The sequence below is a fragment of the Canis lupus genome, chromosome 1 (assembly GCF_011100685.1).
Source record: "Canis lupus familiaris isolate Mischka breed German Shepherd chromosome 1, alternate assembly UU_Cfam_GSD_1.0, whole genome shotgun sequence".
NCBI lineage: Eukaryota > Metazoa > Chordata > Mammalia > Carnivora > Canidae > Canis > Canis lupus.
In genome coordinates this window covers 26,596,616-26,619,127 of record NC_049222.1, presented here as the reverse complement: position 1 = coordinate 26,619,127, position 22,512 = coordinate 26,596,616, and the positions used below count along the sequence as shown (strand labels likewise).

Here is a 22,512-nt window from a genome sequence, read left to right as displayed (position 1 = left end):
TCTCACATGGATGCCCTTGTTCCAATGTCAGGTGTCTGTAAGAGCCATTCTGGGGTTAACTGTCAGAGGCTATAGAGGAGAGCACTTTTTCCAGCAAAGTTGAGTGACTCATTCTGGTCCCTAGGAAGGCTGGCTTCACTAGCATCATTTTCTAAGCCTTGTCTTTCTTAAACTTCTCTTGGTCCACGAGACATATAATCTTTTAGCATATCCAGCAGCCTCCTCTGACCATAATCAAGCATCCACTGGGTATTTGGGGAATGTCTGAAACCATGCCAGGGAGTTTGGGGTTCTCACTTCAACTGGGGCCGCTACTTAGATTTGGAAGAAGTCAGGTTAAGACAGTCCCGCAGTGTGTTAGGCAGTTCTGTAAAACAAAAAATGGACTCTTCCAAATCTTCCTTGAAAGAAACACTGGTGGGTCACCCACACTTCCAGTCATATGGTACACACGCACCTCATGTTTCCTCTCCACCATAGTTACTATTAGCACTTCTCTTTACAAGAAAACCTAGGATAATTACTACCCCAGGAGCACATATGTAACATTATGTTTAAGAATATGTCAAGTCAGCGTGTGAGCTACAGTGGCCTGTTTTGTCTCCCACTCAGTGTCAGACACCATGCTCCCTTCTAAAACCAGCAGCCTTCACTGTGACAGCTGCTGCCTGCGGGGTGTGGTGCAGCCGCCTCGACATTCTGCCAAACCACATTCATCATCTTTCTCCTAGGCACTAGCATGATATCTAACATCCCCATTAGTTGGAACTCTGGATCTTCCAACAGAAGAATAATAGAAAATGAGAGAATGGGCCACATAGGAGAGATAAATCATGAAGGATCACATCACCTCATGTAGCAAGACCGTGTGCAGTCTTGAAAAGTTAGTATTACTTTTGAGAGGCCTAGTATTTCTACCAATTGATCACATGACAGAATGCAATAAAGGAGCTCCTTATTTAAATCAAACCTATAAAAACAGAATGATTATTCCTCAGTTTCTTTTTGTTTCAAGAAGAATTTTCACATATTGTGTTGCTTTAAAGACAAAAGTGCAATGACCCTAATAAAAACCATACTAAGAAAGAGGGGAAGACAGAGTGAAGGAAAACAGAAAAGGAGGGAGGTATGGGAAAAGAGAGAGTGATTGTTACATTTCTCCCCTAGGAAGTCTGGTAAGGGCATGAGCATTTAGTTAGTTTAACTGTAAAATTTAGCATGCAAACTAGGATTTTCTTGGAAGTAGGGTATCTCTAACCAGCTCCAGAGGGGATACTGGAACAGAGGATGTAAATTGGGACTGTACTTGGGCCACACTAGCATACAGAGTCCCCCTAACTTGCTACAGAAAGCTTAGAGGCCCCTCTCAGATTTGATCTTATTTACAAATGATATTTGAGCCACCTTAGTTATCATGTGACATACCATAAGGAGAATAATGTAGGTCCAGACATAAAGAACCTTTCATATAGGGATGCTTGGGTGGCTCAGTGGTTGAGCATCTGCCTTCAGCTGAGGGTATGATCCTAGAGTCCCAAGATCAAGTCCCACATCGGGATCCCTGCATGGAGCCTGCTTTTCCCTCTGCCTGTGTCTCTGCCTCTCTATGCGTGTATGTGTCTCTCATGAATAAATAAATAAAATCTTTTAAAAAAAGAACTTTCATATAAGAAGTGTAATAACTTAGCTGTTTGTTCATTCATTCATCTATATGATAAATATTTACTCCTTTCCTACTATGTGACAGGCACTACACTAGGTATTTGAACTGGATTGAAAAAAAAAATCCCTTAACAATCTGGACATTGATTTGTTCCTATTAATGTGAAAAAGAAATACTTCTCCAAATATTCAAAAAAACTTCAGCTATCTAGAACCTTCAAGAAATGGCCATTAGAGTTTAGTCAAATCATCTGGTGGCTGAGAAGTGCACCATTTTAAGCAATGGCACATTCAATATGGAACCTTTTCTGCAGAAATAATTCCACAATGTGTTATGATGTTAAACATAAATTTTCCTTAGAGAGTCAAGGTGAGAATGATTATACAGTACTAAGGCATACAAATGCCCTCTGGAATTACTAAAGAATACAAAGCTTCTAGTATTAATACCTAAACAGACAGCATGACTCAGCATTTTGCATTCTTATATTTATGTTTGTTTTTGTCTCCTTTTATTGTTTGACTGTCATTTGTCAATAATATAGCGGTAATATACCTAATGGGACAATATGGCATTGTCCCCACTTTACAGATGAGACAATCTGAGGCACAGAGAAATAAAGCAGTTTGCTCAAGGTCAAACACTTGGAATTTGAACTCAGGCAACCCACCACATTTGCCCACTCTGCCATGTAAGCAATGCCCACATCTACCTTAACTAGCTGTGAACTTGAAAACTTTAGAATTATGTAAGAGCAAATATGCTCTCAGATAGCACTTGAGAAACGCAAGCCTATGAGTTTGGGAGAATTGACTACATGACACCTAGATTTGTCGTAGGGTCTATTTCTTTCCCTATGGTTCACAAATACGCCTGTGTAAGTGAAGTCTGTCAGATAACTCAGTTTGCCAAGTTCACTGAGTCTTGGAAATTAATTATAATTAAAATGAAATCATTTTTACAATATAATCTCATATATATTTTGTCCAATTACTCGTAGGTTGCATATTTTCTCATTTGAAATTTAGATTTTTAGGAAAAGTAAAGTGTAATTTTAGTTACGTGAATCTTAAGAATAAAAAGGCAGTTCTTTAGTACAGTAACATGCCAAGAAAGACATCAAGTATCAGGTGATAGAAATTTATAAAACACATGAACAAAGAACCCATTCATCCATTGGCTTATTGAAAAGCAAATGAGAACACTGTGTAGGTTGCTAAGACAACAGAGATGTGATGATTAACTGTGAGATAATGGGCAGAATCTTTTGTCTTTATGAATCAAATTTTTGAAATCTAAGCCCTCATCCGTGTATATATAGCTAAAATGTTAAGAGTATTACTTTAAAAAAAAGCCTTCAGGCTTTTGAGGCCTGATGGTGAAGCAGCTTGAAGTCCTGTAATCAGGACAGAGCCCTGGTCGTAGAGGTTGTGTGTGGTGTGGCAGGGAATCAAGCCCATCCTGCCGCAGTGATGGATGAGTAGCGTGTCAGAGATTACTGCCCACAGGTCAGGAAAAAATTATTTCCAATGGATTAAAATTCTAAGTAAACTTTCAAAATATAGTAAATAACAGACGTAGCAGCTTTTTCTAGAATCTTGCTACTTTAAATTTGAAACTCTGGACTCACTCCCTTTGAGCCTCCTCGCTGTTGCCTGAACACGCAGGGCAGGTTTCCCCTGAAGGGCTGGGCAGTGGCTCATCCGCGCGAGAATGCAGTTCCCCAGCCCTACTCTTGGTTTACTACCAGCTCCTTCAAGTCTTTACTTAAATATTACCCAACTTAAAATTAGAACCTACTCTTTCCCAATACTCTGCAGACTGTTTTGTTCCCTAGCATTTATTATCTTCTAAAATAAGTCATCATGTATGTTCCTGTTGTTCACTGAAGTATCTCAAGGACCCAGACTTGTGCTTGACACAGAAGATGCTCATAAATAGTCACTTTAAGGGCAAGAATTAGTGTCCCTCTAAGTGAACTACCAAGAAGAAAACTGTAAAATTTTGTTTCTTCCCACCTTAGGTTGGCCCAACATGCAGAGGGCCCTCCAAAAGTTTCTATTTTCTACTCAATAGTCTAGAAACTTTGCATTAAAGATACCCCAAGTCCAGAATAACCATTAGGATTTGTATAGTTCAGTAACTCCTAAGCAGATCATCATCCAACATGGTATAAACTCAGAGACCCTCACTGCCTCCAACCATAATAATTCTGATTACTCTGATGCAAAGTAGAACCTTGTCTTAGTTCCTTAGGTCCTCTGGATAAAAGTCACTAAACAAATGCTTCTTTATGTGATCTGTTTCTCTGACCAAATTAATTAAAAGCAGCTAACAGTCTCTAGAAAGACTGTTTCATATTATTAACCATAAAGACTTCAGAGGAACTCAGTTTACTGTAAGAGTGGCTGACCAGGACCACAGCCATTCTCAGGGATTCATCACTAATACATGGGGGGAAATCAAGTGCTCTCTCATCTTTTGAGAATAATGCAAGCTGTCAGGAAAAAGGCAGATCCCTCCTGCTGCCACCATGCCTATTTTAAGCTGAATCTATTATTTCATGCTTTATAATATGTTTATTGGTTCTTAATGTAAATAATACATGACGTAGAAAATTTGGAAAATGTGATTAAATCATGAAAAAAATAGTGTATAATGTCACCTCAGAATAATTCCAATTTGCTCAGTGTCTTTCAGACCTTTTAAGTAAGTCTCATAGCTGGCTTTCCTGCCTCCAGGCACCTGTGCCATGGCTACTCTGTCACCACAAGTACAATATAATCATGTTATTACCTAATTAGCAATGCATCCGTAATTTCCCAATACTTGTAAAGATGGGCTGCCAAAATTTCCAATTTGAACTCTAGGTTATTGGTCACGGACTGTATTTCTTTGAATGCGTTTGACAATTTTTTTAAAGGAAAAAACTCCCATAAGTCCAAACCTATATACTCATTTTGGCAAAATTACCTTCAGAGAGAGAGAAATAATTTAAACTGCTATAATGAAGTGCATTCATCAGACAATCATGTAACAACTGGAGGAAGTGGAGAAAGTCATTTACATTTGCAATGGCATTTCAGAGCAGAAAAGGACTGGACCCACTGAATAGCAACTGGTCAGTCTGGGGTCAGGGACAGGAGGAGCAAACGTTGCAAGAAGGGTCTCCAGCAAGACGTGAGTGGAGTGCCTCCTCCTTTGGAAGTACAGCTGCCACTAGGCCTCAAGCTCTCTCGTGCAATCTCTTCTTTGCTGATTTCAGTGTATAGATGTCTGACCTGTGAAATCAAGCTTCAAGTCTCCATAAGAGTGAAAGTCATAACCACTGAGTCATAGGGAAGGAGAGTAGATGAAAAGCTGGGTTATATGAAATGAAGAACTTGGGGAAAGACAGGCCTGGGCAGAGGTAGAAAGTAGAGAGCACTTGTTGGGTATCTATCTGCTCAGCAGTCTTTTCTTGGAAGCTCTTCTCATCACTGCTTCCTATGCTCCCAGAGGTGGCTCCTGAAAGCCAAGTTTCTGTTTTGTGAACCTGTCCCTTTGATGCCACTCCCTTCCCTGGAAATTTGGAGCTGAGATAAAGAAAAAGAGACAGATTCTCATCTAGAGATTTTACCTACAGAGGTAAAAATTATAATATCAGGAGTAGAGTCAATGGGCATTTTCCCCTTACTGTGAGACCTTGAGAGGAAATAAGACCAATCAGCCAATCCTCATCAAGAGAAAAGACAGGAAGTGGCTAAGCAGCCAGGACCTGGGTGAACAAGAAATGACCAGGAAGGCAGTCAGTCCCTGCTCGCACATCTTACAAGTCCAGCAAACCCTCTCTTCTCAGGTTCCCTATAATATCACATCCTTATTTAACATCGGAACAAAGTGACAAAAAATAAATAACCCAAACTCCTCTTTACTGCTTAAACTGCCTCACAGTGGTAGCTAAACCAATGAGTCCTAACAAAAAACACTAGGAATATAAGCTGGCAGCATTCAGTGCTAATTTACCTATTTTGTAGTCTCATTAACCATTTCCCCACATGAATCAAGTGGGACTACTCACCATCTATAAGAAAATCCCCATCAGTTTCAATTTCTAGTCCTTTCTTGTACCTCACTGGGGCTCTCTTTTCCCCATTTCTTTAAGTCTTATCTATTCTTTGACATTCAGCCATAGCCCTAAGCCTTCCGTGCACCTCTTCTTGAACACTTCAGCTTCATAGTGGTCAGGGTTCAAGCTGCACTCTGCGGGTGTTTTCCTATCACCCTCTAATGAAATGAGTTCATCTGTAGAAATACCAAGCAAGTAATGCCCTAAAATGGATGCTTTCAGGAAGCCACACAGTACACAAATATCTTATTTGATTCTAAGGTCTATACAGGAAAACAAGGACAGGAGAAGGGAAAAATGAAAATCAAAGTACATATGTCACTGGCATATTTTTGTCTGGAATGTACTTTCTGAGACCCATTGAAGAGTCATGTATTCTTATGTTACTTTGCAAATAAAGGAAGACTGTAAAATAGGACTAAATGAATATCTAACAGATCAGAATCAAGGCCAACAGGGCAGTAGACAACAGGTGGTTCAAACAGTCCCTGGCTTCTTGCTTCAGACAGCAACTAGGTAAAAACCGTAGGTCTTTATTTTTACCTTCTGCACACAATTCTGTTTTTAAGATTATTTGTTCATACTTCCGCATACACCCTAAATGTCTACTAAATGCTGTCTTTCTGATCAATGAACAGGGCAACCCCATATGGGAAATGCCATTAGGAAAGCTCACTTGAGAAAGTCTGGCAGAAAATGGCAAGGCCCACAGGAACCAAGAGGGCCACATGGAAATTTGCTGTATTAATTCTGAGGTAAGGTGAAGACAGCTTGAACTTTCACAGTGGCAGTGGGAAGGGCCAGATAAAGAGATTCCAAACATAGTTGAGGAAAATTAAATACAACTTGATGACCAAAAGGACTTGGGAAAGGAAAGAGAGAAAGAGGTCAGAGATTACTCTAGAGTCCTGAGGCAAGAGACAGCTGAGAGAATTATCACTGGAAAGAAAAGATCCTGGGGTAGGGAGTGTAACCATATTAATTTTTTTACAAGAGGAGTTTGACATGGCAAAGCAAAATCCCTAATAAAAATGTATTCTGGAGTTGTGGTTACAAGAAATGTTCCAGGAGAGATTACACACTAGATTTGTGTATCTGGAAGTTACTATTCACTAAACAGATATGTACTGAGGACCTGGTATGTGCAGAGCACTGTACTGTATACTAATGATACAACAGGGACCAGAGAAAAGCCAATCTGACCCCTCACCTTGTGGAGCTTATAGTATAGAGAATGAAACAATCAAACAAGGTGCCTCTGAAGGAGAAGCACGCAGGGCCACACAGCTGTATGACAGGGGATCTGGGTCACTGGGCTTCCAGGGAAGAACTGAGATCCTACAAGGAGGAGATGAAATAAAGTTGATGAGCAAAGCCGGGAGGAAGAGTGTAGCACAAACGAGGAAGGAGCATTCCAGCCTCTGTGGAAGAAGAGTGGCATCTGTGAGAGCAGACCCTGTCACTAGGGAAAGCTTGACTGAAACCAAAGCCAGAGTAGCAGCAGGGACCAGAGCATGCTAGGCATTGTGGGCCACATAGAAACTTGTGAACAAAGGGGCACCTGGGTTGCTCAATGGTTAGGTGTCCCAATTGATTTCTGCTTGGGTCACAATCTCAGGGTCCTGAGATGAAGCCTGTGTCGGGCTCCCCACTTAGTGGAGAATCTGCTTCTCTCCCTCTCCCTCTGCCCCACCACCCACAAGCATGCTCTCTCTCTGTCTCTCAAACAAATAAATAAATAAATCTTTAAAAAAAAAAAAAGTTGTGAACAGAAATTACATGTGAAAAACATGAAATGGGAAGCAAGCAAAAAGATCGAAAACAAAACCTATGGATATGAAGACACAAAGCAAAAGCTAAAAACATGCATGTATATGTGAATTAAATATCACTGATGAGGCCCTTTTCCCTTTAACTACAGTCTATCCTTCTTCCCTAATGGGCTTAAGATGTCTTATTCAATTTTAAACATAAAATAAGAAGCTATTCTGTGAGTACCAACCCATAAGGACCTTTCAACATGTATTATTTTACTCTCATTTATTCATTTAATGTTGAAAGAGGAGAGGAAATACACACAAAAAATGAACAAGTATAGAAATAACACTAAGCTGGGCTGACCAGTAAAGATACATCAGCAGGAGTTCCCAATGAACTACAGGAAAAGGCTGATCAGAAACCTGTATAACAAGACACATAGAAAACAATAATCTAACTTTTGAGATTGTTATTTAAATCTTCAAGTATCATTAATTGCTGTCAGGAATTTAGTAGATATACCTTAGACAATCATCTGAGGAAATCAGCTCAATATGCTACCATGACCCAAAGGGTCAAGATATCCCAGATACTGAGGATACAATTGACAGCAACACAGAACACATTCTTCATTCTTACGCAGAATCCCAACTGTTTCCACACCTGTAGGAATCTGTCAACACACATCAGAGAAGGCAAAGTGGACTCAGAAAACTTCCAGTAAATGCTAGCCAAAATGACGAAGAGATTGGAGAGGCATCCTCATGAGGTCAGGCTTTTAAAATGAGATAGAATACTTGCACAATTGGAAAGAAAGAAATTAAGCTATAGTATGACTCAGGTTAACTAAACCATTTTCTATCTAGATTGAGTTCTTTCTCTTCAAATTCCCAAACATGAGAATTAAATCACACTCTCAGAATATCTATCAATCATCTATCATTTTCAGGGCAAGTGTATCTTATATCTTGGAAGAGGCAGTTTTAAACAACTAGAAGAAATTAATAATTACTTTGTGCTGTGATTAGTAATTTTCTGAGTTCTACAGTCCAAAATACTATAGTCTGCAGCATTTGCTAGTAATGTAACTAAGTCCAAGAAATGGCTGCAAACCTGGATTAGACAGCCAGAAATTTATGTTACTGAAATTTGCAAATTTGAAAACATGCAACCTGGTAGTAATGAATTTTGATGCTTTTAGAGACAGAATATTGGGCTAGGTGGGCCTGTGATTTGACACAGTGAAATACAAATGCCTGTTTTCCCAAAGTGGTCCTCATTTCTCACGGTTACAAAAAAACACAGCATTTAAATTTTTGACAGGCAATTCTATACCAACAAACATTTCAGATTTCTGGAAACATTACAATAATTATTTTACTAGCAAATAAATATGTACAATTTAATGCCTTAAATATAACATTGTTAAATTATAATTATCTACATAATATGAATTTGTTGCCTTTCAAAGATTTTATACATAGACACTGACTAGATCAAATTCCTGAGTCTCACTGAAATATTAGTTATCAAACTGAGATTCATTCCAGTGCTTCTTTAAAAGCTGGAGAGTCATTTTGCCTTTCTCCTGATAACTAGAAAGTCAATATACACTAAGGCAAATCACAGCACATGACCAAGGCTTTGCTGATTTCAGGAAACCCCATTTCTCAGCAAACCAAATTTCTCATTCTATGAAGTGAGCAAGAGTACACCCTCACCATTACCCACCGAATCATTCTGTTCTACTCTTCACATGGAAAAACTATCATCTTAGCTCATAGGTACCACGAGTACTTCCATATCGTCATACTCTTCCTTAGATTCCCCTACTATAATCTTCTGGTGGTTGGTATTGTGGGCAAGCTGAGAGAAAAAGAAGAGATATATTTCCTAGAAGTCACTTCACACAGTCAATTTCACTGAAATGTTTATTTCTATTCACTCCTTAATTAACAGAAGAAGTAGAAAACAAAATGGCTGGATTTGAGTTTTATTTCCTTTTTGTGTTCCTGATCTCTCTTTGGTGAAAATGCTGTACTAGTTAGTGATCCAAATGGGGAAAAAGTGAAGGGAAACCAAATTCCACCAAAGAAATAATTCAGGTTATCAGGGGGCTATTTTAACATACAAGCATATTTGCATATAGGTTATTTGTCAAGAATGCAGTAAAAAAGGAAATAAATTATTTCCTCACCCCTTATCAGAAAGAACTGAAAGTAGAAAAGTTAAAATATGAGACTTATAGAAATTTCTATAAGCCTCACTTGTCCAGAATCTATTCATTATAGTACAATTAAACAAGATCCATGTATTTTCAGTAAAGACTCAAAGGAGACAAAAATCTACACAAATAAATTCACCATCAACATATGGGAAAAATCAACATAAAATGATAGTTCCATTCATGTTTTAGGGTGGTCTATTCAGTAACAGACACTTTTAGGGTAAGTTAAAGTATGTAAAAATACAGATTTTTGTTTTCTCTCTTATCCATTTTATGGTTAACATTAGTTTTAGGAACAAAGGTCAACAATACTATTACATGATTAGCAACACAGAGGAGAGGGAAAAAAGTCCATTTTTTATGAAGCATAATATATTCCTTCCCATATGACATCAAGTTCAATACAGTTTTATGAGCCTGAGAAAATGTAGTCCCTAATACCTGATTTTTAGTATATACATATAATGTTATTTCTAAGAAGACATTTTTACCTTTCTTACATAGGTCTGTAAAGTCTCTTTTCCCCAATCTACAGGTCACATGTGCAGCCCAAACATTTCTTTCCAAAAGAGGAAAGCCAAGCAAGACAAAGAATTTGCTGATACATATATGTCACCCTAAGAATTTTCCTTACAAAGTTTCCCCAACCAATTTAATTACTTCCCTACTGTAAAAACACTTTCCATCTACAATTATTCTAATCTTTTCCAATCCAAAACCAACACACTATAAAGCTAGATAAATAAATGAATTATATTAGTTTTAGGTTCTAAGTGAGACAGCATTTTATAAGGTATTGGGTCTGTAGCTTGCATGCACTTTATACTGATGCAGTATTTCATTCTTTACTTTAAATTTGTTTAGAATAGAATTATCTAGCCCCAAGCTTTAAATCTGTCTGAATCAATTTCTCTCTCTCTCTCTCCCTCTCTCTCTCACATACACACACACACAGGAAAGGGAGGGAGGGAAAGAGGGAGAGGGAGAAAGAGAATATAGGAAGGTTTGTGGTTCCTAATGAGTATAAAAGAATGTAGCCATATATGTATACTGCTAAAGAAATGCTGCCCGGTGTCTATAATAAAGGCATTTTGTGTGTGTGTGTGTGTGTGTGTGTGTGTGTGTGTGTGCTGGTGTGTTTAATAGGTGATAAAAACTGAACCTCAGTACATGCATTTAATAAATAATTTTTTGGCATTCTTGAATTCATTGACTGTTCAGTAAGTTATTGTATCATTTTTGTGCAGAATTATATTTAGCCTATTATTATTCTATTGGCATTCCATTACTGCATTAACTAAGTGCCAGTTTTAGCACTCCAATACCTAATACCTATGAATAAATTGAGAAGCCAAGAATAGGCATGTCTCTATGTTACTGATACTTTTAGGGTGTGGAGATTGTCCTTTACACCAGAAGTTAGGAGAGGAGACCAGCCAAGATCAAAATGTACAGGCAACCTTGAACCAATACATGATTCTCAGTCATCTTGAAGGTCTTTCTATCCTGCATTTTAATAAGTAAGGACTGTTTGTTTTTATATTACAAAGACTAAGAGTCATTAGAAATAGATTTGCCTAATTTGACCTATTTATATTACAAATTAGGAAACTTTTAGAAGCAGCTAATCTGTGACAACCCACCTCCTAGATTCTAGTAAGTAAAGATATTTTTCAATTAATATGTATTATACAGTATATATTAATATAATAATACATTATATATTATAAAATCATAAAATATATTTTAAATGGTCTTTAAAAAATAACCACAACTTACCTTAGAAACAAAATTGTACTTTTAAGGCCATATAAGCTGAGATTTGCTAAATAAAAGAATGATCTAATTCTGATTTAAACACACTGACTTCAAAATTTTCTGTTTTTCTTCTAAGTTGTTGATATCAATTGTGAACATAATCAGTTTGGTGGCTTTCTGCTTGTTTAAAATTTAAGCATAATACCATGTCCAAAAATCCTGAGTGGCCTTAAGGGTAAAAAATTTTGACATGAAATATTAATATGGATGATGATACTGCCTTTTTTTTCCCCACAAATCCTCAAGATCAGCTTTGCAAAAACTCTATAATTACTTAAATAACAAGTCACAGGTAGGTCACTCAGAAAGGTCAGCAAAATGATTAGGAAGAAAATGCCCACAAGGAATAGAGTGTGGATCTTTCTTTCTCTCCATGCATCCTGGAATTACTCTGCTTTATAGGAAAAACTTTAATGGTTCATCCACTTCCTAATGCTCTGATAAGCTACTTGTTTATATTTTGATATCTAATTATAAAGGACAAAGACCAAAGCCTGAAAGAACAAATGTCAAAAATCCTGTATCCGGCAGCCCAGGTGGCTCAGCAGTTTAGCGCCACCTTCAGCCCAGGGCGTGATCCTGGAGACTGGGAATCGAGTCCCACGTCAGGTTCCCTGCATGTAGCCTGCTTCTCCCTCTGCCTCTGTCTCTGCCTCTCTCTCTCTCTCCTCTCTGTGTATTCTCATGAATAAATAAATAAAATCTTTAAAAACAAAATCCTGTATCATATTATATACTCTTGATGGTCCAAAAGAAAAGACCATTTATAATCATTTTTATATAAGATGCATCAGAATTAACTGCATAAGTTATCATACTGCATAAAACGAATGAAGAGTTATTCCAACTGTCCATGTACGACACATGATATATACTTGCTCTCCAAAAAGAATATATGGTGCCCATAAACATTTTCTCTATATCTGTATTGCTGTATTACACCAAGAAAATTACTACTTAACATCATACACTGGATCCAGGAGAACAAAATAAACCAAGACTCACCTCACTATGGAATACAAATTACTTAACATAATAAGCTGTTATATTATTAATATGATACTTAGGATATGTTTATTACTATAATGGTATTTACAATATTTTTACTTATCCATTTAAAATTTAAGCCTGGATTTTGAAATAAAAATGTGTAGGCATGAAAATATCTATTGGATATCTGGTCTATTAAGCACAAACAACAACATGGTGCTAAGTTCCTGTTTGTAGCAGTCTGATCACTTTATTGCATCACTTCTACAGGCTCCAAATAACCAAAAGGAGAATGCCAAGGCAATTTTGATTTTTCCAATTTGGTAACATTTTATTTTCAAAATCTAGCAATGCTTTATCAGAAAAAAAAGAAATACTGTAATTTTATTGATAAACATAGACTAGAAAGTTATTCAGTTTCTTTTTTTTTTAATTTATGATAGTCACACAGAGAGAGAGAGAGAGAGAGAGAGAGAGGCAGAGACAAAGACAGAGCATTTTATTTTCAAAATCTAGCAATGCTTTATCAGAAAAAAAAGAAATACTGTAATTTTATTGATAAACATAGACTAGAAAGTTATTCAGTTTCTTTTTTTTTTTTTTTTAATTTATGATAGTCACACAGAGAGAGAGAGAGAGAGGCAGAGACAAAGACAGAGGGCTCCATGCACCTGGAGCCTGACATGGGATTTGATCCTGGGTCTCCAGGATCCTGCCCTGGGCCAAAGGCAGGCGCTAAACCACTGCGCCACCCAGGGATCCCAGTTATTCAGTTTCTGGAAAAATGTCAGATGTGAATACATTATAAGAAAAGATTAGAAAGATAAATGAAGCTGAGCTCACAGTGAATGCAAAGGAAAGCGTTTTCAAGTATTTCTAAAGGATGTTTCTACTATCATTCTTTAAAGCTGACTTCAATCTGAATCCTTTTTTTTCTTTTTAAGATTTTATTTATCTATTCATGAGAGACAGAGAGAGAGAGAGGGAGAGACACAGGCTGAGGGAGAAGCAGGCCCCATGCAGGGAGCATGATGTGGGACTTGATCCCGGGTCTCCAGGATCACGCCCCAGGCCGAAGGTGGCGCTAAACCACTGAACCACCAGGGCTGCCCCCTGCCCCAGAATCCTTTTTATTCATATTATGATTAACCGTACACTAGCCAATGTAAAATGTAATTTTCATAAAGAAAAGTTCTTAAAGAACCTCAATGTTTCAAATTGCATTGCATCTGGAGTACAACATCCTACTGAGTAGTTAGTTCTCCCAAACTGCCATTTTTCCTTAGTGGAGTCTCAGCCTCTATTTTACAGTACCTGGAATTCTGAGCTTCCGAAACGTCTGATTCTGTGCACGTTTTCTTTACCTGTAAGAAAAAAAAAGGATGGTTATTCTCATAGGAAGATATAACTTCCTCACTCAGGTTCACACACTTGTTGAAGTGAATACAGCTCTGCTCACCAATATCTCTATAAAATCTCCATATTTTCTAGCAGCAGCATGCAGTGCCAAATAGTATATTTCATCATTATCCCATGATCAGCTGCTAAAAGCATTTCCCTAGATTCCATAAGTATGTAAAACGTTCAGCTGAAGTGGCTTGGGACTAGCTTAACTAGGAACAAAGAAACCAAAGAACCAGGTTTCCCACTTAGGAACAAGAAAGCCATACTGTTTTCAATTCACTAAGAAATGTTTTTCCAATTGATACCACTTCTGTCCCCTACCACAGTCACAATAATAAACACCAGGTTCTGGGGGCAAAGCACAGTGTTAGCTAAAATATTCACATATTAATTTTTATTTTCTGAATCCAGTGGCTGTATGTTTTATATATATTTCTCAGCATATCAATTAAGTTTTTAGCATGGCTCACAGATTTCTCATTAATATTTGCAGTATATTTTGCAGACTATATTTCCACTTTGCAGTTTTTAGCCCACAAAAGGTAAAGAATGAAAGTAACTTTTGCTTCTAGGACTTGCTAACCACTTCTGGACAAGAGTGTGTCATACAGTCTCTAAAAGAAGGTAAAGCACAAATCCATTGTCTTTCACATTTAATTTCAAGCACAGATACTTTATCTGATTATAATGGCCTTAATTTGTCCATATATAATGTAAGGTACTTTGGATGTAATGTACATAAGTAAATGTAATGTATAGTAAAGCAATATATAAGTAAAGTAATATATATACATTACACGCAAGGTAGACTCAATTTGATGTACATTATATATATGCATGCATGTATATTATATGCAAAGTAGACTCGATTTTAAAAATTCCTGGGGGATCCCTGGGTGGCGCAGCGGTTTGGTGCCTGCCTTTGGCCCAGGGCGCAATCCTAGAGACCTGGGATCGAGTCCCACGTCGGGCTCTCGATGCATGGAGCCTGCTTCTCCCTCTGCCTGTGTCTCTCTCTCTCTCTGTGACTATCATAAATAAATAAGTTGAAAAAAAATTAAAAATATTAAAAAATTCCTTAGTGAATGTGGAGCACAAACAATATACATTTACAAGCCCACTGTTAGATTCTCTGGGTGTTAATACTGTGAGGATCCATTTATGCAACCTAAGGAATCCGGGGCATTTTAAATTCTAACATGAAGCTTCAAAGTGAAAAGTCTACTGGATATGCACCATTGGGCACACACCATGAGTGTCAACTGTGATACTAATGGCATCACTTAAGAGTAAGTTTTGAGGGATGCCCGGGTGGCTCAGTCAGTAAAGCATCTGACTTTGGCTTAGGCCATGATCTCGGGGTCCTGAGATCAACCCCTGCATTAGGCACTCTGCTCAGCAGGGAGTCTGCTCTCTCTGCCCCTCTCCCCACTCATGTATGGGCCTGTGTGCTCTCTTTCTAATAAAATCTTTTTAAAAAGAGTAAGTTTTGAATTTTAACGATGCAGCATCATCTTTCCAGCTCATCAAGTAATTCTTTCCTCCTCTGACTCAGAAGAATACTTAAAAAACAAATACACAAAAAACTCCTATGCTTTCAAATATCTTTTGCTTTCATCTCTAAGCCTAGACGTTTTCATCATCTGGAAAATCAATTATTTTGCTTGATCAACCACACTCTCTTTTGCATCCTGTATATACATTTATACAATATGAAAATAAAACTGATGAGCAAGGGGATTATCATCCCTTTCCAATCCTGTAACATCATCTATGCTCTTAACATGGAACTCAGCACTGTAAGATGAAAGGATGAAGGAATATTTTCAAGAGCAATTAGTTAAAAAGAAAAAAAAGAAAAGTTTAAAAAAGGAAGACTTTTCTTAAAATATAAACAAAATTTAATACAAACCCCACAAAAGTCTTATATCCACTAAAAATTGTCCAAAAAGAAAAAAAAAAGCAAAAAAAAAAAAAAAAGCTATAAGGGAAGTATACCAGAACAAAATCATTATTTCCCACTGGTTCCTTCCTATGATTCCTCATCAGAAGCTATATGAACTACCCAATGAATATGCAGAATCACCTCAGACTGATCCTTAAGACTATGATGACTGGACTTTGGGACTGGCTGAAGAAGCTCCAAACCACACTAGCAAATAAATATATACTCCCGGGCAGCCCTGGTGGCTCAGTGGTTTAATGCCACCTTCACCCCAGGGCGTGATCCTGGAGACCAGGAATCGAGTCCCGCGTCGGGCTCCCTGCATGGAGCCTGCTTCTCCCTCTGCCTGTGCCTCTGCCTCTCTCTCTCTCTCTCTCTCATAAATAAATGGAAAAATCTTAAAAAAAAAAAAAAATCTAATCTAATTAAATATATACTCCCAAAGCAAGAGTCAGAACTAGACAAGCCTCCTATGGCTTAAAAACAAAAATTATTTTAATAGTCATGGCTTTATAAAGCATCATTCTCCAAATAATTAACCAGAAAGTGCTAATTATTTTAATTTATCCTCAAAGTAGTAATTATAATATAATGGCAGAGAACACATGTACTGATTACCCACTGTCTAGTAAGAAACCACTGAGTCTCAGATTTGTAGCTAATGCTAAATAAGTATGTGATCAAAGACTAAAGTAGATACAGATACTCGTTATCTATAAATATTGCCAGAGCTATAAATTCTACAAAGTGATTCTTTTTAGGAGTTTCATTCATTTGTTCAAGGTCAAATGAAGGGAGAATAATATTTAGGGTACCATGACTGCTGTAAGAAAGGTCTATGCAGTGTTATGGATGCTCAGAGGACAACCTATCCCAGCCAAAGGAAAATGAGGAGAGCCACAAAGGAAGTGACCTCTCAACTGAGTCTTCAAAAATAAAGTCTTCAAAGACTAGATTTAGAGAAAGGCATTTCAATACCATGAGATTTGCCGGCAGAATCCTATTATTAAGAATACCTTATATATGACAAAGAATTCAGAATTTAATCTTTGGGCAATCAAGACCATTGAAAAGTTTTAAGAGACAGCCTCGGTAGAGATGATCTAAAAGATAGTGTGGAAGGGGGACGAGGTGAAGGCTGCAGAGTCTAATGCAACAGGAGAGAGACGTTAAGCTCCATGAAAGCAGCTCCATGAAGTTTGCACTGATCTTGCATATCACTACTTCCTTAGCCTTGAGTAGATATTCTCTGTTATGATCTGAATGTTTGTTTCCTCCCAGAAGGCATATGTTGAAATCCCAACCCCCAGAGATTATGAAGTGGGGTCTCTGGCAGGTGCCTAGGTCATCAGGGTGGAGCCTTTATGAATGGGATTGATGCTTTTGTGAAAGAGACCCCACAGAGCTCCCTAGCCTTTCAACCACGTCAGAACACAGCAAGAAGGCATTGGCTATGATCCAGGAAGCAAGGCTCTCACTGCACGACCATGCTAGTGCCTTGATCTTGGACTTCCAGCAACCAGAACCATCAGAAATAAATTTATATTGTTTATAATATATCCAGTCTGTGGTGCTTTGTTATGGCACCCCAATGGATTCAGACACTTCACTTAGCTTACTAAGTGAATCACATTCAATCCATTGGTGACCAATGGTGATGACCTAAATTATGACAAGAGCCTTGAGGACAGAGGTGAGAGGATGTTTTTGACAGATATTCCTAAAACGTAATTGACAGAATAAGCTACTAACTGAAGCAAAACATAAAGATGAATATGATCTGATCTTTTAATCTGCCCTTGGAAAGAAAATTTGGTAATACCAAAGACCAAAAAAGATGTTAACTTATAACTTCCTTAAAATACTTCAAAAAACCCTATCTTATTTCTGAACTGATGGAGAAAAAGTTAAATGAATCATTGAGAAACGTGTATGTTTATTGTGTCTTGATCACAGAACTAGAAGGCAGATGGACAGTTTTACCTAAATTTGAACACACACTCCCATCTGAGAGATCAACAACACTTCATTAAATCATGGCTGATGAAGTATATATGCTATCGGAGAAAGTATATGCTTACAAAACCTATAGAACCTTCTGTCTTCAGTGATCACCAATTTAGTTTTGAATTTGTTTTTGAAAAAAGGCAAAACAAGCAGGCCAAGAAATGAGGCAGATATTCATGCCCATAATTTAAATCCAAATCCTGGCTTTCCTAAGACACACTAGGAGGTGGGCAAAAAATATGCCAAGAGGTAAAGGATGAAAAGTGTTAAATGCAGTCAACAGGCTGCACTAATGTGATTTTTTTACTCTACTTAACATAAAACTACATGCAAAATCAAAGTGAAATGAAAACAAATTATATGTTTAAAAAAATTATTCAGTATGTAATTAACATAAAAATATCAAATCACTGAATTTTTGGAATGAATGAATGAATGATAGCTAAAAGTTTTAAGTGTTTATGAGATGCCAGGCACAAAGCTTAAGTAGAAACTATTTTTACCCAATTCATAGATGAGAATACTGAGAACCAGGAAGATTAATCTATAAGCAAGTTGTGTAGGAAACTTCAGATCCACATTTATAAAGGTATTTTAACCAGTACATTAAGAACCTAAAATTCATAAATATACAACCTAAAATGTTTAAACTTAAGATTAAAATGTCCTATTTGCAAGTTGAATTTTTACTATATTAATGATAATTGTTGCCATTTATTAAGCAATTATTTTTTTCCACTCACTGTGCTGGACTATGTACATATGTAATCTCATTTACTCTATGAAGACAGGTATGATGGATGAAATCCTGCTATACTATTTAAAAACTAGAGCTCAAAGAGGTTTAAACAACTTGCCCAATGTCCTACAGCTACACTGACAGGGATGGAATCAGAACTGATTGAATACTATATATCAAGTCTCTCTCTCTCTCTCTGTTAGATCTGCCAGTTGCTTTTGTATGTTTTTTAAAACTAAGAGTTAAAACATCCCATGGGAAAAATTTTAAAGAACCTACTAGTTACTTCTTGTAACACATCAACAATTTAAGTAATCTTTTAAATTGGGCTACTGAAGTAACCTATCTTTATCAAGCACTAACATTTAAAGTCCATATATGCAAAAAGAAATTATCCAAATATCTCTAGCATTTGATGCTGCTGCCAACACTACAACAACTCTAAAAAAAGTCTACCATGAAAAACAACTTCTGTTATTTTGTTGGTGTTTTATGTCTGAAATATCACGAGTGGCTCATTCAACAGATCTTTATTGAGTGCACTGGGTATCATTCTAGGCATGGAAAGAACCAGACCTGAGGAGTCCAACAGAGTAGCCACTAGCCACATTTGGTCATTTAAAACTTGGAATGCAGCTAGTCTAAACTGAGGTGTGCTATAAGTGCAAAAGGCACAAAGGATTTCAAAGAAATGAAAAAAATGGAGATATTTTACATGAATAAAATGTAAATATCTCAGTATTTTTTATATTGAGAAATGAAATATACTGGATTAATAAAATAATTTCCTGCTTTTATTTTTCTTAGGCAGCTACTAAAAAACTTAAAATACACATGTGGCTTACACACTATTTCTGTTGAACAAAGTTGACTTAGACAAACAAAAGCCTGCCTGCATGGATCTTGCATCCTAGTGGAGAAGATATGCAATAAATCTGTAAACAGCAAACAAAGAATATGTCAACAATAAGTTCCAAGAGAAAGCAGAACAAAGGGGTAGAGAACACTGCTCAATAATATTGCAATAGTTAGACAATTATAAAAGTAGTTCTAATTTCATAATACCATTCATTCTTCCAGTTTTTTAGGCTGTTTGTATGTTAGTAATGTAAACTATTCTTTTTAAATGAATTGTAGGGGTGCCAAGGTGGCTTAGTGGTTGAGCATCTCCTTTGGCTCAGGTCATGATCCTGGGGTCCTGGGATCGCAGGAGCCACAGGGAGCCTGCTTCTCCCTCTGCCTGTGTCTCTGCCTCTCTCTGTGTCTCTCATGAATAAATAAATACAATCTTAAAAAAATTAATAAATGAATTGTAAAGAATGTGGGATTTAGTATTGAGAGTAATCAATAATTTTAATGTCTGGAAAATATATGCAGAATATATCATCTCTAGAATTTTTTCATTATGACTATTATATTCATATATAAAAAAACCTTAAAATTTTTCATATATTCTAATCACTACATCCTTTGAGAAACTTACAATTTTCTCAGGAAAAACAGAATTAACTCATTTAAAAAAATTGCAAGGAAGAACAATTTTCTTTTATCTCATTCACCGTCTTCTAAAAAAGCTGGAGCCAATTATCCCAATTATTTTCTACTTAATCTAGTTGTTTATAATTGTAAAACATTAAAGATAATTTAAAAAATAAAGGATAGAATAATAGATGATATTTTAAAATGACTTCTTTTGTAACTTCATTTTGTTTTGAAATGAACTTTAGTGATTAAGTCTTAAAATATACTATACAGTGATAATAATTAATTCTGCAACTATAAACCCAAGGTGAAAACTTCAAAGATGAAAGTTTGCTGATATAATGAATAAATCATTATATGTATCTTTATGGATGGTGTGTAAGACAATATTTATTTCTTCACTAACCTGTGTAGGAAATATAATGTAAATTAGATTTTTTTTTGATATATGATTTTCTTTTTTTTTTTAATTTTTATTTATTTATGATAGTCACAGAGAGAGTGAGAGAGAGAGAGAGAGAGAGGCAGAGACATAGGCAGAGGGAGAAGCAGGCTCCATGCACCGGGAGCCCGATGTGGGATTCGATCCCAGGTCTCCAGGATCGCGCCCTGGGCCAAAGGCAGGCGTTAAACCGCTGTGCCACCTAGTGATCCCTGTAAATTAGATTTGAATGCAGTATGTTTAAGGAAAAAAGAAATAAAAAGACATAAAAATAAAATTTGTCCTCCAAATGCAAATTATTTTATGGATTATTGCATGGAAAATTCTTTGTAAACACAGAAAGTGCATGGAAAATTCTTTGTAAACACAGAAAGTGACATAAGTCAACAACAAAATTTAGGTTGCCAACTTTGGTTGTATCTCAAATAAAATGCTCTAAAATGCAAATCTGACTGAATAAACAATATATATACAATTACTATAATGTATCAGTGCCCAGTGTCTTGTCTTAATATACATATTATAAAATGTATTTTATGACTGGATTGGATAAATGTGTTAAATAATTGTCCAATAAAGCAGAATAGGTATCTAACTTCAGTTACCTTAAGTTCTGACTTAGTGAAAATAAGAGACTTCCTGAAATATCCTTTGTTATTACATTTTTCATATTTCCAAATACTTAGAAGTTAGTCATATCTGAATTCCAAATTACACAATGGAATGAAAACGTATTTCTTAAAATTATTTCAGCTGTATTCTTGGAATGTAACTTATGCTCTCATTAAAAATACATTTTAATTAGATGACCTCTTTAAAACATTTAATTTTTTTCAATTAGTTGAAATAGCTGATAATTTTCATGGGCTTCCTCAAATCATCTTGTTTTCAAGTTAGTAGCATTAAATAAATATGAATTAAAATATGCTTTTTTAAATTTTACTTCAGAATGCATGTAGTAACATAACTAACAAAATATAAAAGTATATGAATTAATTTTTAAAAATTGAGCCAAAATTGGGATGCCTGGATGGCTCAGTGGTTAAGCTCTGCTTTTGGCTCAGGGCATGATCCTGGAATGGAGTTCAGGGATTGAATCCCACATCGGGGCCCCTGAGGGGGGCCTGCTTCTCCTCCCTCTGCCTGTGTCTCTGCCTCTTTCTCTGTGTCGCTCATGAATAAATAAATATTTTTTTTAATTGAGCCAAAATAATAATAGTTGGAGTATTCAACAAAATATGGAGGCTTTTACCAAAAATTATTTTAGGTATTTATTTACTTGGATTAGTCAAATAGAATATACCTACATTTTGTAAATTTAATATTCACAGGTTAATACCACTCTAGAACTTAGTACAGGATATACACTTTAATGACATAATCTATGATTATTTATGTAACCAAGTAATTATAGTTTGTTGAAAAGATCAGCATAGAATTGCTATTCTGCTAGTAGTCCCATACAAATACAAACTTAGACACCATCTAAATCAGCTTCAACAAAAATGTCTCCACATTCCTCAACAAGACCTATTTTACATTTTTCTATGTTACAGTTCATTTTTTAATTTCTAAAAACGACGCATAAAAACATTTTTGGAACACAAAGGTTGTCATGTAAATTTGTAAATTAAAAAAATATATACCACTGTTTTAATATACCCATACAAACTGAGAGTCTTTTCAAAATAAAATAATATAATATAAATAACATAAAATAAAATGCCATTCTGCCAAATGGTAGTCAAAAAATTAAGGTCTTGGGAACAGACTTTATAAAAATCTAATTAATAAATAATCTAAATCTACTTTTATAAAGTGTCATTCTTTCTGAAAAACTCTCTAAGAAAGCATCTCTAAGATGCATACATTTCTGAAATCCTTCTCATGGAGTTCATAATATTTTTTTACTCTTCTCTTAGCATATCC

General features: G+C 36.3%; 1 protein-coding gene and 1 long non-coding RNA gene across 12 annotated transcripts in view; one reads left to right on the top strand and one right to left on the bottom strand.

The window, feature by feature from the left end:
• The window catches only part of EYA4 (EYA transcriptional coactivator and phosphatase 4), a 306,025-nt gene that overhangs the window by 118,837 nt on the left and 164,676 nt on the right, over positions 1 to 22,512 (bottom strand). For all 9 annotated transcript variants that reach the window (XM_038526049.1, XM_038526048.1, XM_038526050.1 and 6 more), the window contains exon 3: positions 13,879 to 13,928. In XM_038526049.1, the coding sequence (XP_038381977.1) occupies positions 13,879 to 13,928 (50 nt within the window). The remainder of the gene's footprint in view (positions 1 to 13,878; positions 13,929 to 22,512) is intronic.
• LOC111095294 overlaps positions 2,946 to 22,512 on the top strand; it is a 28,738-nt gene continuing 9,171 nt past the window's right edge. The window contains exons 1-4 of one of the 3 annotated variants that reach the window (XR_005353515.1): positions 2,946 to 3,171; positions 6,410 to 6,526; positions 11,364 to 11,412; positions 14,541 to 14,592. This is a non-coding gene — a long non-coding RNA (uncharacterized LOC111095294). Of the gene's footprint in view, positions 3,172 to 6,409; positions 6,527 to 11,363; positions 11,413 to 12,053; positions 12,211 to 14,540; positions 14,593 to 22,512 lie in introns of those variants that run through there. The other 2 variants (XR_005353516.1, XR_005353517.1) reach the window with 2 other exon arrangements.